Source organism: Drosophila navojoa, chromosome 4, assembly GCF_054131105.1.
Source record: "Drosophila navojoa isolate 15081-1374.11 chromosome 4, UAZ_NAV_1.0, whole genome shotgun sequence".
In the NCBI taxonomy this organism is placed as follows: Eukaryota; Metazoa; Arthropoda; class Insecta; order Diptera; family Drosophilidae; genus Drosophila; species Drosophila navojoa.
The window spans coordinates 11661684-11674719 of NC_142892.1; the positions used below are offsets into that span (position 1 = coordinate 11661684).

General features: G+C 44.1%; 1 protein-coding gene across 2 annotated transcripts; it reads right to left on the minus strand.

The window, feature by feature from the left end:
- Positions 1 to 3566: 3566 nt before the first annotated feature.
- LOC108650177 (uncharacterized) lies at positions 3567 to 7593 on the minus strand. 2 transcript variants are annotated; one of them, XM_089259708.1, is made up of 3 exons: positions 7299 to 7593; positions 6568 to 7226; positions 3567 to 6480 (listed from the first exon to the last, which is right to left on the minus strand). In XM_089259708.1, exons 1-3 carry the CDS (start codon positions 7303 to 7305, stop codon positions 3673 to 3675), a joined length of 3474 nt encoding a protein of 1157 aa, XP_089115834.1. In that variant the 5' UTR covers positions 7306 to 7593; the 3' UTR covers positions 3567 to 3672. The 2 variants fall into 2 exon arrangements, with proteins under 2 accessions (XP_089115834.1, XP_089115833.1); XM_089259707.1 differs by having other exon boundaries at positions 3567 to 6447; positions 6520 to 7226.
- Positions 7594 to 13036: the final 5443 nt, after the last annotated feature.

The following is a 13036-nucleotide window of genomic DNA, read 5'->3' on the forward strand; positions in this document are numbered from 1 at the left end:
TTTGAATAGGCTCAAGAGAAAATCATATATCATTCAGCATCATACTAATTATTTTATTATTCACTTCCATACATAATTAATTATAATTAACCACAATATCGGTAAGCCAATTGAATTTGTTTACTAAATAAACATAATATTCGCTTCTGTAATGTTTTCTCTTTATAGTTAACCCGATTAACGGCTCGGGAGCTGGCGTTTGCTTAAAAGCAGCTGTTGGCTTCATGAGACTTAGCCCATTTCGATTGCTAAATATTTCAAATAACATTTGGAAAAATCGAATAAGAATGTAAGTGCTAATTTTATACTCATTCTCAAAAAATTCTGCTATACTTAGAGCACTATTTATGCTAGACACTTAAGCTTTGTTATGTATGTAAGTAAATAATTGAAGTAGATTCGTTAGTGTTGAGTTGGTCTCATTTCAATAGAGGTAAAATAAAGCTCTATGGGTAACGGAAGCAATAATGGAAATTTTAATGAGAACAGCTGTTGCCTTCATGAAACACGATGTGGCAAAGCCCGTTTCAATTGTCAAATATTTGACAAGCTCTGAAATACATTTAACCTTACAAGGTCGTTTGTAAGCGTTGTGGCATAGTTACATAGTTCTTTGCTTGATCATCGGCATTCTCTTTGCCCTCACGGTGGCTGTTCCCCAGAACTACGGTGAAATACTGATCAACGCATTGGCCATGAAATTATATAAGAACAAAAATACGACAATTGACGTCAAATATGATGGCCAGAAGGTGATTATTACGGCATCAGCTGCAGAAGTAGGCGAGCAAATAATGAACAAAACTTAAACGCGGGGCATACAGACTTTTCAATCTCCGACTCCAACTGTAGACAATCCAATCCAATCCAATCAAATTTATTAAATTGTACAACTCGCACCTGATAAAAGAAATCTAAATAACGGCTGTTCAAATATTGAAATCACAACGAAATAAAAGAAACGCACATTTAGCAATCAAATTGAAAACTTTGAGGCTTGCTTTGAACTGGATCAATATGCAATTTAGATATGCATTTTCTAACCGTCCATGTGATTCGCATTTTTATACCCTGAACCCATTGAAAATGGGAAATCAGGGTATAATGGTTTTGTTAAAAGTATGTAACAGGCAGAAGGAGGCGTGGCAGACCCCACAAAGTATATATATTCTTGATCACGGCGACGAGCTGAGTTGATTTAGCCCTGTCCGTCTGTCTGTCCGTCCGTCCGTCCGTATGTATGAACGCGTCGATTTCAGAAGATATAAGAGCTAGAGACTTCAACTTTTTTTTAAAATGTCCGTATATATCACGCGCAGATCGAGTTTATCACTAAAAAACGATAACTCATTCCGATACTTCTTTATCGATAAAAAACCTTATCGAAGATCAGTTAAAAAATTATATCTCCTACATCTTTCAAGCTAGAGTCTCCAAATTTAAAATGTATATTAAGATGTATTTTATACAATTTCGGTTTTTGTTAAAATTTACCCCCCACCCCTAAATCCACCCCCTCACCCTCATCTTTGTAAAAGTCGTATATCAAATACTAGAGACTTGTGCTTCGGTATACACATACATTTAAACATCATGATTACGTTCTGAAAGTTTCATTACGATCGTACGTCTAGAAATTAAATTATTCAACAAATAAGTTCTCATAATATTGCCAACACTGCAGCGCAACCCAAGCGCAATCGCCTGTATATGTGAGTGTGTGTATATGCGTTTGTTTGTTTGTATGCGTGTGTGTGTGTGTGTGTGTGTGTGTGTGTGTGCGTGTGTGTGTGCTAATTATTATTGAAATATCAGTTCCTTGTAGGGTTCAGGGGATCTCGTAGTCGAGCAGTCTCGACTAGAGCTTTCTTACTTGTTTGTCAATAAATTCATAAATCCCCTTGTTTTTGGAATGCTACTTTTTTGCATTTCGTTTGATTCTTTTTTGCAAATGCTTTCATGGCATTTGCTTAAATGCAAATATCGAATTGAATTGCCAGTTTTCAGTGCTGTATTTTTATAAACCAACTTAGATATTCAATATTTTATGTCCGAAAGGGCTAAAAGCTCAGCTAACCATGAATGGGTGTGTGTGTGAGAGAGAGGGTGTGTGTGTGCTGCTGTCTAAACTGTTGCACAACTCGTTGAATTCTCGCGGGTGGCATAAAATACATTTTACATAAATGGTTGGAATCGCACATTAATATGCAGAGCAAAAGTTTCATAAACCCAAACATGTTCGTTGCTGGTTCGCTTGGCGCATGGAATATGAACATTTCATTTCGATTCGCTAATTGGACGCTGCGCAGCTCTGGCTAAACTTTGCATCAAAGCTTAACAAGCTGTCTAACTGACAGAATGCATTCATACATTGCTCTCATTGCCTTTGCAATAACATGTCAAATTTATGTAATTATTGCGATTTGCCATTTTAGAGGAAATTCAAATCAAAATACTGCACGAGGATATGTTGCAGTTGAGTGAGATTTATTTCGGCTCAGATTCAGCCACTTTCTGCCATTTCTAGCATGTTTACATTCTCATTAAGCATACGCCCAGTGCGACTTTGGCTCGTCGCCCAGATATCCAGGCAGCGTTTGAAACTTGGCTTCGCTTCAAAATCTGAGCGTAAATAAATGTTTAGCTAAATTGTTTTCTAGCTGCGATTTATGAAGAATGCCGCTGCAATCGGACTATGTAAATTGGCAATTGATCTGGAAGAGAGCCAAGTGCTGCCAAATTGTTTGATGCGCAACAGTGGAGAACGCATATACGATACCTGGCGCAAAACTGATGGCCCATTCGCCGATAAGGCCAAGACTCTGCACAGTGGCTCGTGCCAGCCCCAGGGGAGTTAACAAATCACTTGAAGCGCAAAGCGTGTCTATCGTTTGAATTGCGACAAATGGAACGCATTAGGTTAACATTATTGCCAAACAATTTGTTCCAAATGTGTTTATTTGTCTCCTCCTTGTTGTTGTCACACAACATTTCTATTTTATTCTGTAGCTCCTTACACTCTCCATCTCCCACTGTCACTCTCCCCTCTCTTGCCATCCCCTAGATACACACTTCACTGTCTTTGGCCGCCCCAAATATAATTCCTTAGCCAATTGTAGTACATGTGGCCAAACTTAAAATCGGATTAGGTAAGAACATGAGGACTCGGGGCTCGGAGCCTTTGGCAAAATCAAACAACGATAAATTGCTGAAACTTGTAACTGATATTATCGTATACGAGTCCAATTTTGCTGTTAGCCTGTTGCTAAAAATGTCCCTGCCGCTTTCCTGTCTATGTTGTGGGGCTTCCTGCTTGTCGCGCGCCTGTTTCTAGGGACTAGATATTAAGTGGCAAATTATCTTTTTCTTTTGTGTGTGTGTGTGTGTGTGCGTGTTCTTGTGTGGGATTTGTAATGGCAATGCTTTTAAAAAGGGTTTACGTGTAATTGATACCCGCCCCACCCTGTCTCAGAGGCCCTAAAAGTGGCCGTTAAAGCGACTGAAATGGATTTGCATTTGTGCATTTAGATAATTGATTCGCAAAGTGGGGAAGCCAGTACTAAATGTAAGAGGCCCATATCCTGCATTATATATGAGCATTCTCTATATTTATGATTGCTTTTAAGTGTTTATAAAAAGGAACTAAACATTTGAGTGTGGAATAGTTTGTATTCAATACTCTACAAATATACAGTTCGCATTTTCGTTGGCTTTGCACTGCAGAGACTCAACGTCGAACAGCGTGCCCTCCTCACAGACCACGGCATAGGGTATCGGATAGTCACAGACCACATAGCGATTGCAATCGTTCGGGTATGGCAAAATGGTGCCTAGCGGATGACCGCAGCATATGTTTGGCGTATCCGGGTGTATTGTTGTGGGTCCTGAAGTTGTGGTCTGCTGCGTTGTCTCAGACGTGGTGCTTGACGGCATCTCGGTTGTGATTGGCGTTGTGGTAGTGCTCGAAGTCTCTGGAGTACTCGGACTAGTAGTATCGACTGCTGTACTGGAAGTGTCTGGAGTAATTGGAGTTGTAGTGGGTACTATAGTACTGGAAGTATCCCGAGAAGTATTACAAGGAACTTCTGTAGTGGTAGACACGGTAGTGCCAGGCGTAGTAGTTGGAGTAGCTGGAGAAGTTGTTGTTGCTGCCGTTGTGGGTTCTGGTCTACAGTTGGCCAGTTCCGGATCCATACACTGCAGCTCTGTGGGGCTGAATTCCAAGCCTTCGGGACAATCATAGCCAATGGGTATGGGCTCTTGACATACAATATATTTTTCACAATCATTTGGATATGGAACAAGGCTTCCATTTGGTTTATTGCCGCAAATGCCGCCTGAAGGCGCTGGCGTTGTCGTCTGCTCTGTGGTTGTTGACTCTGGAGCTGTGCTGGAGCTGCTGGTGGTTGTTGTGGGTGGCTCAATAGTTGTGGGTATATCAGAAGTGGTCGAAGATTCTGGAGTTGTCGAAGTCTCGATAGTTGTGGAAGGTTCGGTGGTTGTGGAAGGACTGGGAGTTGAGGCAGGCGCGGTGGTTGTCAAAGGCTCAGTGGTTGTGGAAGGACTGAGAGTTGTTGAAGGTTCGGTGGTTGTCAAAGGCTCAGTGGTTGTTGAAGGTTCGGTGGTTGTCAAAGGCTCAGTGGTTGTGGAAGGACTTGGAGTTGTAGATGGTTCGATGGTTGTGGAAGGACTGGGTGTTGTAGAAGGTTCGGTGGTTGTGGAAGGCTCGGTTGTTGGGGAAGTCTCAGAGGTTGTAGATATCTCGGTAGTTGTTGAGCCGGGCCAGCTGGGTGTTGTGCCAACGTTGCAATTGGCTAGCGATGCCTCCATACACTTACGCAGCTCCGGACTGAACTCATCGCCTTCGGCGCAGTCGTAGGCGGCAGCAATGGGGCGATCACATTTGATGTACTTGGAGCAGTCGTTGGGATAGGGCACCAGTTCGCCATCGGCTGCTCCGTCACACGGACCCTTTTGTGGCGGTGGACGGGTGACGGGTGGTGTAGGCTCCGGCGTTGTCTCAGTTGTTGTTGCCGCTGTTGTTGAGGTGTAGTCCCAGCGACAGGCATCCGATGGCACGTCAGCACCGCATTTGCCGCTTATCGGATCGTAGTATTCGCCACAGTTGCACACATCCATCATGTAGATGTAATCGTTGACACAGCGTATGAACCACTGGCAGTTGTCCGGATAGGGGAACGTGTCCCGAGTGCTGTTCGTGCACATGGTCGGCTCCAAGGGTGCCTGGGTGTGGCCAGAGCCAGGTGTTGTGGCCGTCTCCTTGTCGCAGTCGCTCTCCTCCCAGCTCACGCACTGCTGCTGCCGGGCACTGAAGTAGGAGCCGGGCGTGCAGTAGAAGCCAACCGGAATGGGCGACACACAGACAATATACTTGCTGCAATCGTTCGGATAGGCAATCATTTCGCCCTCATCCTTATTGCCACATATGCCGCCCGATGGCTGGGGCGTTGTTGCCACACTAGTGCTAGGTGTCGAAATGGTGCTGACAGCTTCCGTTGTTGTCTTTGTCATCGTCGTTGTTGTTGTTGTTGTTGTTGTTGCTGCCGTTGTGGTTGTGGTCGCATCCTGCTCCCTGCAAGCTGTCGGCGATACATTCGGGCCACACTCACCCGTCTTTGGATCGAAGTATGTATTCGAAATGCATCTGGCAATATAGAACTCGCCGTCGCCCAGGCATAGAATGTAATATTCACAATCCTGCTCGTACGGATATGAGGTTCCGAGGGGCTCAGTGGCGCACAGCTCGGCTGGCCCAGGTGTGGTAGCGGGCGTCGTCGTCACGGTGGTTGTGCTGCTCGTTGGCGTTGTGGGCGCATCAGTGGTGCTGCTGGTGACAGGCGTTGTGCTGCGATCGCCCTCGCAGTCCACATCTTCGGCAGAGTCGCAAATCAGCAGAACGGGATTGAAGAGCAGCGTCGGAGCACACTGACCCACAATCACCTGATGGTCCTTGCACTGCAGGTACTTCGAGCAGTCGGCGGCATAGGGAAAGAGGAAGTTGTCTGGCTTGTCCTTGCACAGATTGGGATTAACATCTGCCGGCAATGCGGGCGTTGTCGTCGTCGCAATTGTGGTGCTGCTGGCTTCTGTGGGCACTGGCGTTGTGCTTGTCTCTGCACCACTGCTCGAGCTGCTGGTGTCTCCAGTGCTGCCGCCACCCGTCGTTGTTGTTGCTGACGTTGTCGTTGTCGGATATGGCTTGGGTCTACAGTCCACCGAATTGGGCGTATCGCAGATGTGCCACAGCGGGTTGAAGAGCTTGTCGGGTATGCAATAGGCCATGCTGGTGCAACCACTGCGACACGTAATGTACGCACTGCAATTGTAGGGATACTCGTAGAAGCCGTTGCCCAAATCGTAGCAGTAATCCTCATTAATGCCAAGAGGCGGTGGGCTACACTCGCCCTCTTCAGTGGTTGAAGTTGCCTCTGTGGTTGTTGTTGTTGGTCGTGTTGTCGGCTCTTCAGTGATTGCTTTTGTTGTCTCTTCTGTTGAAACTGTTGTTGGTACTGTTGTTGGCTCTTCTGTGGTTATTGTTGTTGGTACTGTTGTTGGCTCTTCTGTGGTTGTTGTCGTCGATGACGGCAATGGCAGTGGCTCACAGTGAGCGGTATCTGGCGTATCGCAAATGCACAGCAGCTGATTGAAGACCTTATCATAATCGCAATAGTTCAGCACTGGCCAGCCGTGCGTACAATTGATATAGGCATTGCAATCGTATGGATAACGATGCACCGAACCATCCTTGAAATTCTTGCAGAATGATTCCGCAATGCCCGGTGGTGGCGGTGGAGGATCATAGTCCGATGTGGGCCAATTCTCCTCAGTTGTTGGGCGATTTTCCTGCGTACTGTTTGCCACCGGAAATGGAGTAGGAGTTGAAGTAGGGCTGTACGCGCCGGTTGTTGTCGGGATGTCGTAGTAAATGCATTTCGTGTTCTGTGGCCAGTCACAGATCTGCGTTTTATTATTCCACCACAAATGCGCTGGGCACATCTTCACAGTGGGGTATTCACAATCGCAAACTAGGAACAAGCTGCAGTTGTCCGGATAGGGTGCACTGTGGCCGAATTGCACGCCCGCGCACATCACCTGATTCTCGTACCGCTGCTCATTGTCGCAAGTCGCGTGCCGCGGCTCGCTGCGCAAGGCCAGAGCCATGGCCAGCAGCAGAAACAGCACTGGCAGCCAATCAAATGTGCTGGCTGGAAAATCAGGGAAAAGCATCTTATGAAAACCGAGAAAAACACTTGAATTTAATTTAATATAAAATTTACCTTTCATTATACGAATTTTCTATAGAATAATAGGTTTTTGTTAGTTCTTTTCCTTCTTCGCCTTTCCTTCTTTCTCGTTTGATTTTCTCTTTTGCTATGCTCACTGCTTAACGATATTTTCGAGACTAAACTAAACCCTGGCAAATCTATTCACTTTATGAAGTTTCTGTCAGATAAAAGTCGTCATTAATAGAACTGATAAGATAATAGCTATATTCAATTATTTAAATTGATAATACTTTAGCAGCAGTTCAAGTGAATATGATTTGGGGCTTATCAATAAATAAGTATGTGGGTAAATATCTCGAATCTCGTAGAGCCGGCTGTATATTCCAAGAAAATGTTTGCAAATATCAAGAAATAATCTCTAGGTACTTCATTGAGTACTTCCTTGTGCTTAGTCATAGACTAAAATAATCACTTACGAGTGGTTAATTGATTCGATTATACTTGAGATTATCAATTGAGAATTATTATGATGTTGAATGAATTTGAGTCAATTTCAAAGCAGATTGCTTAAAGTCTTTATAAATTATATACAACTTGTTATTATTTCACGTAAAGGTAAAACATTTTTATTCCCATTGCGCGTTGTTGACATGTGTATAAAGGTGTATGTGTGTGTGTGTGTGTGTGTGTTGTGCTTATTGCTCTTGTTATTACACTTATTGCTGTTGTTGTTTTAATGAGACAACGTGACCTCTCAGCAGCTGAATTTATGAGCGCCACTCGACGCTTGAATTACACAAATAAAAAATGCGAGCATAAACATAAATGAAGCCGAGGACTTCAACGCGCCAGCCATTAAAATAAAGCGACAAAACATGAGCAGTAAACAAAATTGGCAGCACAGCGCTGGCTAACCAATAGCAGACTTATTTTCCCGAAAAGTTCTGGAAAAATGCAATAGCATTTGTGCTGCAAATAAGCTAAAAGCATAAATCTATGCACGGCTTTAGTTGAGTTTCTATTTATTGTGAAAAGCGAAGTGCAACACGTTTGAGCACGTGCTGAAACTCTATAGAAATTGAATGGAAGTTTGAAAGGAATTGTAAATAAAGATGTTGCAGAAATTGAATTGCAGCGGCTGAGAGAAGCTTTTTGGCCCAAGTATATTAACAGATGGCGCAGCAACCAAATGGCTTTAACTGAAAATTCATAAATACTCGTCTGCTTAAATGGCTAAAGCCAATTGCCGCTGCAAGGCAATTTTTCAGCTTGATCTGTTGGCTGCTGTCAAGCGTTTGATCTGCAACAGATTGAACTATCAATTACGGCCTGGGCAAACGTGACCGTCTAACAGCTGCCCATCTGATGTGTGTGCTAGAGCTGGCAAAGATGAGACAGACACACACACACATACATGGTGTAGCTGGAACGGACGTTTAGTTACAACTGAGCACCTGTCGTGCGGCATCAAAAGAAAAGCAGGCAACGCGCAAAGGAGTACGTGTCCTACATGCAGCCAAACAGCAGAAGTTCTCAATGTTGTTGTTGTTGCTGCTGTTGTTGTGTGTGTGTGCTGCATGAAATTGACCTCGTCCGTGTGCGTGTGTCGCTAGCGAGAATCGCCTAGCTCCGAGCTGGGCGCACATACATATCTTTCACACGGCTTACGTGCACGGTGGCTGCACAGGGGCAACCTTCACGTTTTATCCCTGAGAGGGGCAGCTAAGACAAAGCGCCACAAATCAAGCTGTGTACGCTGCGCGCATAAAGAAATTACCCACAACAAAGCAAAAAGGCCAACACAGAAATTTAAGCTAAGGCCAAAGCAAAGCAAAATTCAACAAACATTTTTTGACTTATCGACCAAAAAAGCAAAATTGACTGCATTATGTACTGGCAATGCACACACACAGACATATATATAAGCATTGCATACATTGCTGCATACTCTCTTTTTTTATCCATGGTCCATTTTCATGGCTTTGCTATTTCTGTTAATTAAAATCGAATGAATCTTTGTTTACGCTCGTCTGCTCGCCTCCATGTGGAATTTGAGTATTTGGTAACCTGCACTGCATGCCGTCCCCTATCACTCTCTCCCTCTCCCTCTCCCTCTCACGCTCTGTTGGCTTCACTGAGCTGGCATGATCTGTGTAACATATCTGACTATATGTATGTCAATTATATGCTTGATTAATAAGGGCTTAGCCGACTTTCGCATGTCATATTAAGCCATTCAATGAGCTTTCTCTGAAAATCTATTTATGATTCATATCGTGCTTAGTTTTCTTTGCCAAATCAATCAAATTTTCACAATCAACTTATTTTTGGCATGAAATTCCGTTTAGTCTGCTTTTAAAATAGTTTGCTTTTAGCTGAGATATATTTTATGGCAAAATATTTATTGTTGAATGCCAAAGCTGACAAAAAAAAGAAGAAATTCACAGGAATTGAGATATATTTTTATTTTAGCTATATACATATATCACAATTCTAGTTTTTATTGCAGCATGCTAAAATGCATTAAATTTCTATTTATTATCTATATAAACACAACTTTTACTTTTTCTATGCCAGAGGCAATCAGAGGCTGTGCCAAGGCCTTTGGCTGATGCCTTGTCTAAGCACAAACTTCATTCAAGTCTTTTTACTCTTATAAAACACTTTTCGAAACTCTCAGCTGAACTCTTTAGGAACTTGTTCAACTCCGACGATTTCTGCGCCTGCGCCAACTCATTTTCTCTCCGAGTTTTTTTTTCACTCTCGTTTTTGGGGACGACTTCAAGCATTGGCTCGCTACAAGAGTTACGAAGTTTGTTCAGAATTCGAACACGAAAGTAAACAACGAAAGTTGTTTGTAGCAGAGCTGCCGCTCAGTTGCTCTTCAGCTGATGCCGAAGGCAAAAGTCAACGGACTGGAGCTCTGCGAGTTTGTGCAGCTGAAAGGCAACTCCCGGCTGCATTTGGGCGTAATCGCAATTGCTGCGCTGCACTTAGCTGCCATTAATATAATCGCGCAATAAAACACAGCTATCAACACATGCTATCTCTTTGTCTGTTGTCTGTTTGTCCGTTGGGCTGACCCAGTAATAAAATAAATGCACGAGCGCGGGGGGGAGGCACGACAGCTTTTGCATACATTTATATAGGTGCGAAAATCAACGTTGCACACCAACAAAAAGTGCTGCATTTCGTGTGGAAAGGTAATTAAAAATGCCTTTGAATGAGTACAAATTAATTGCCAAAGGAAACCGTTGCCCCCTGCCCCAACTGGCCAAAAGCGAAGCGAAGCTATTTTTTAATGGAGCCAAGTGTGTGGCCAACAGTGAAAGTAGAAGGCAAACAAGAGCTGCATTTGCCAGCCAGGTCATTGGGGGGGCGGGAAGGGGGCTGTGAACGGGCAGCCAAGCCACAACCACAGATTAGCCATGGAGCACATACGCAGCAGGAGGAGCGAGGCGGACGGGCAGGCCCTTGCAAACAAGCGAATGCAGTGATTTATGCCGGACTGACGGACCCCCAGCGGCAGCAGTTATGCACTTGAGGCATTTGTTGCATGCAACAGAGCGCGCAGCACGCAGCTGGCAGCATCTGCAGCTGTTGGTGCTGGCAACAGCTCATGTCGCCTGTGCATTCCTCGCCCGGTGTTGATGATTGCCCGGCTCTGTTCCGTTTGGCCAGTCCAAACAATATGAGGGATTCCTGTCCTTCATTATATTAAATTGAGGCGAGTGCGTGAACTGAAAAGCATCGCATCTAGCAGCTGAAAAGCCCAGGAAAAGAGTACAAAAAATTCTTGACAAAATTGCAAAATGTCAGCGTGTCGAGACTTGCTTGATGAAAAGATGCAGGTCAAAAAAAGTAGAGGAAGAAGAAGCAACGAGAAAAGAGAAACGACAGGCAAATGGAGCATTTGGAGAGTGGCACACGGCAACGCGCTGTGGGAAATGTGTGAAATTTTTCAGCTGCAGCGGAAAATGAAAATAATAAAACAACAAAAGCAACAACACAAACAGTGAAAAAAAAAAATGGAAACTGTTGAGCAACTTTTTGGCAGACTTCGCTCGTCGACGTTTGCGTTGCTTAAAAATTTAAATTTTCATTTTCCGCCGCAAATTGGGAAAACCTCTTGGAAAAAAAACAACAGCAGCAGCAGGAGCAGGAGCAGGAACAGCTGCCGCCTGGGCTAAAGTTGCTAGCAAAGTTTTTCTCTCTTAACCACAATGCGCTTTGTTGTTGTTGTTGCTGTTGCTACTCCAGTTGCAGTTGCCATTGCCATTGCCATTGTTGTTGTTGTTGTTTTTCGCTTTTCAGTTTCAAGTGCGAATTGCATTCTGCTTTTGTCGCATTTGCGGTTTTGTTGAGGCAACTAAATTTCCTACCAGACACGCACAGACACCTGCGCGAAGCACGACGTCAACAGCTGCAGCAGCGAGACTGTGGGGCCCAAAGGTATTTCTGTCATCTTAAATTTTGTTAATTTTTATAGCAATTCTTAAACTATGCTCTTGTCAAACTCCAGTCTCTTGGCTGATTATTTGAAATTTTCCAAATTTATTTTTCTCTATTCAACAGAATTAGAGTTTCTAGAGCAACGCTTAACCACAGTAGCTGCAACTAATCCACACTGTGCGCGTGTGTCTGTGTCTGAGTGTGTGTGCTCTGTAGGCAGCTTGTTTTCAAGTGCACTTCATGCTGTGCCCCCGCTGCGCAGCGCCACCGTGCACGAATTTTTCGGTTTGAATTTATGAGGGGGAAACGAAATGAAGTGCACTTGGCTGCGACTACCGTGCTCCTCTTTAGCTGCTCTCCCCCTGGCGACGGCCTCTGCACTTCACATTCCACTTGACTCACTCAACTCGACGCTGTTTTGTGGACACCGCAACAACAAGGACACCGCACCGCACCACCACACTGCCCCACCTACTTAGCCAAACGCTATATAACAGGGTATGTCATTTGCAGTTTTTCGCCGTCTGCGCCTGTAAATGTTTTATTTGAGTATTATTACTTCGACTCTTTGGCGGCGCGTTTAAGCATGAACAGCAAAAATGTAACTAGAGAGAAAGAGAGAGAGAGAGAGAGAGAGAGAGAGGGCAGACTAAGCGATTGCCAGTAAATAAACTTATCACAGTTGATTGCTTTAAGAGAAACATTGATATGTGAGGCCATATTTAAGTGATTCAAGGCTGAGGAATGGAATTTCTTATGTGGGATAAGAGAGATTAGAGGAGAAGAGCAAGATCTTTAGACCTAAGCATAAGCTGTGCACTTTAATACACCTCATTATCAAGGTCTGCTATAAAGCTATTGCATTTCTATTAAAGATACCCCTAAACACATCAAGGTTAGACACAGCGCTGTCTATTATCTCAGAGCAAATTGACAATTCTCAACGGCAAAAGCGTGCATCAGACTATGTATATAGTTTTTGCTAATGTCTGTTAACTTGTTCGCTTATGGGCCACAATTGAGGTTAGCCGGAAATGCCGCTCATATGTCCACCCCGACACACACACACAGACAAACTGGCTAGCCTTTTGACCGTTTAGCATGCACAGCATTTTAAACGATACCCTCTCCCACTTCCACGCCCACACCCACTCGCACACTGCCCTCACCTAAATGTCTGCCACCCGCGCGTCTCACTCTCTTACTCTCTCTCTCTCTCGCACCTGTCCGCGTTGGAGCATGATGAGTGCTGTTGTGGCTTGTTGGGATTTCTATTTAAACTTTTATTGCTGCTCAGTTTGCCAAAAAGGTCAGTTAGACGTAGGTGTAGCTCAGGG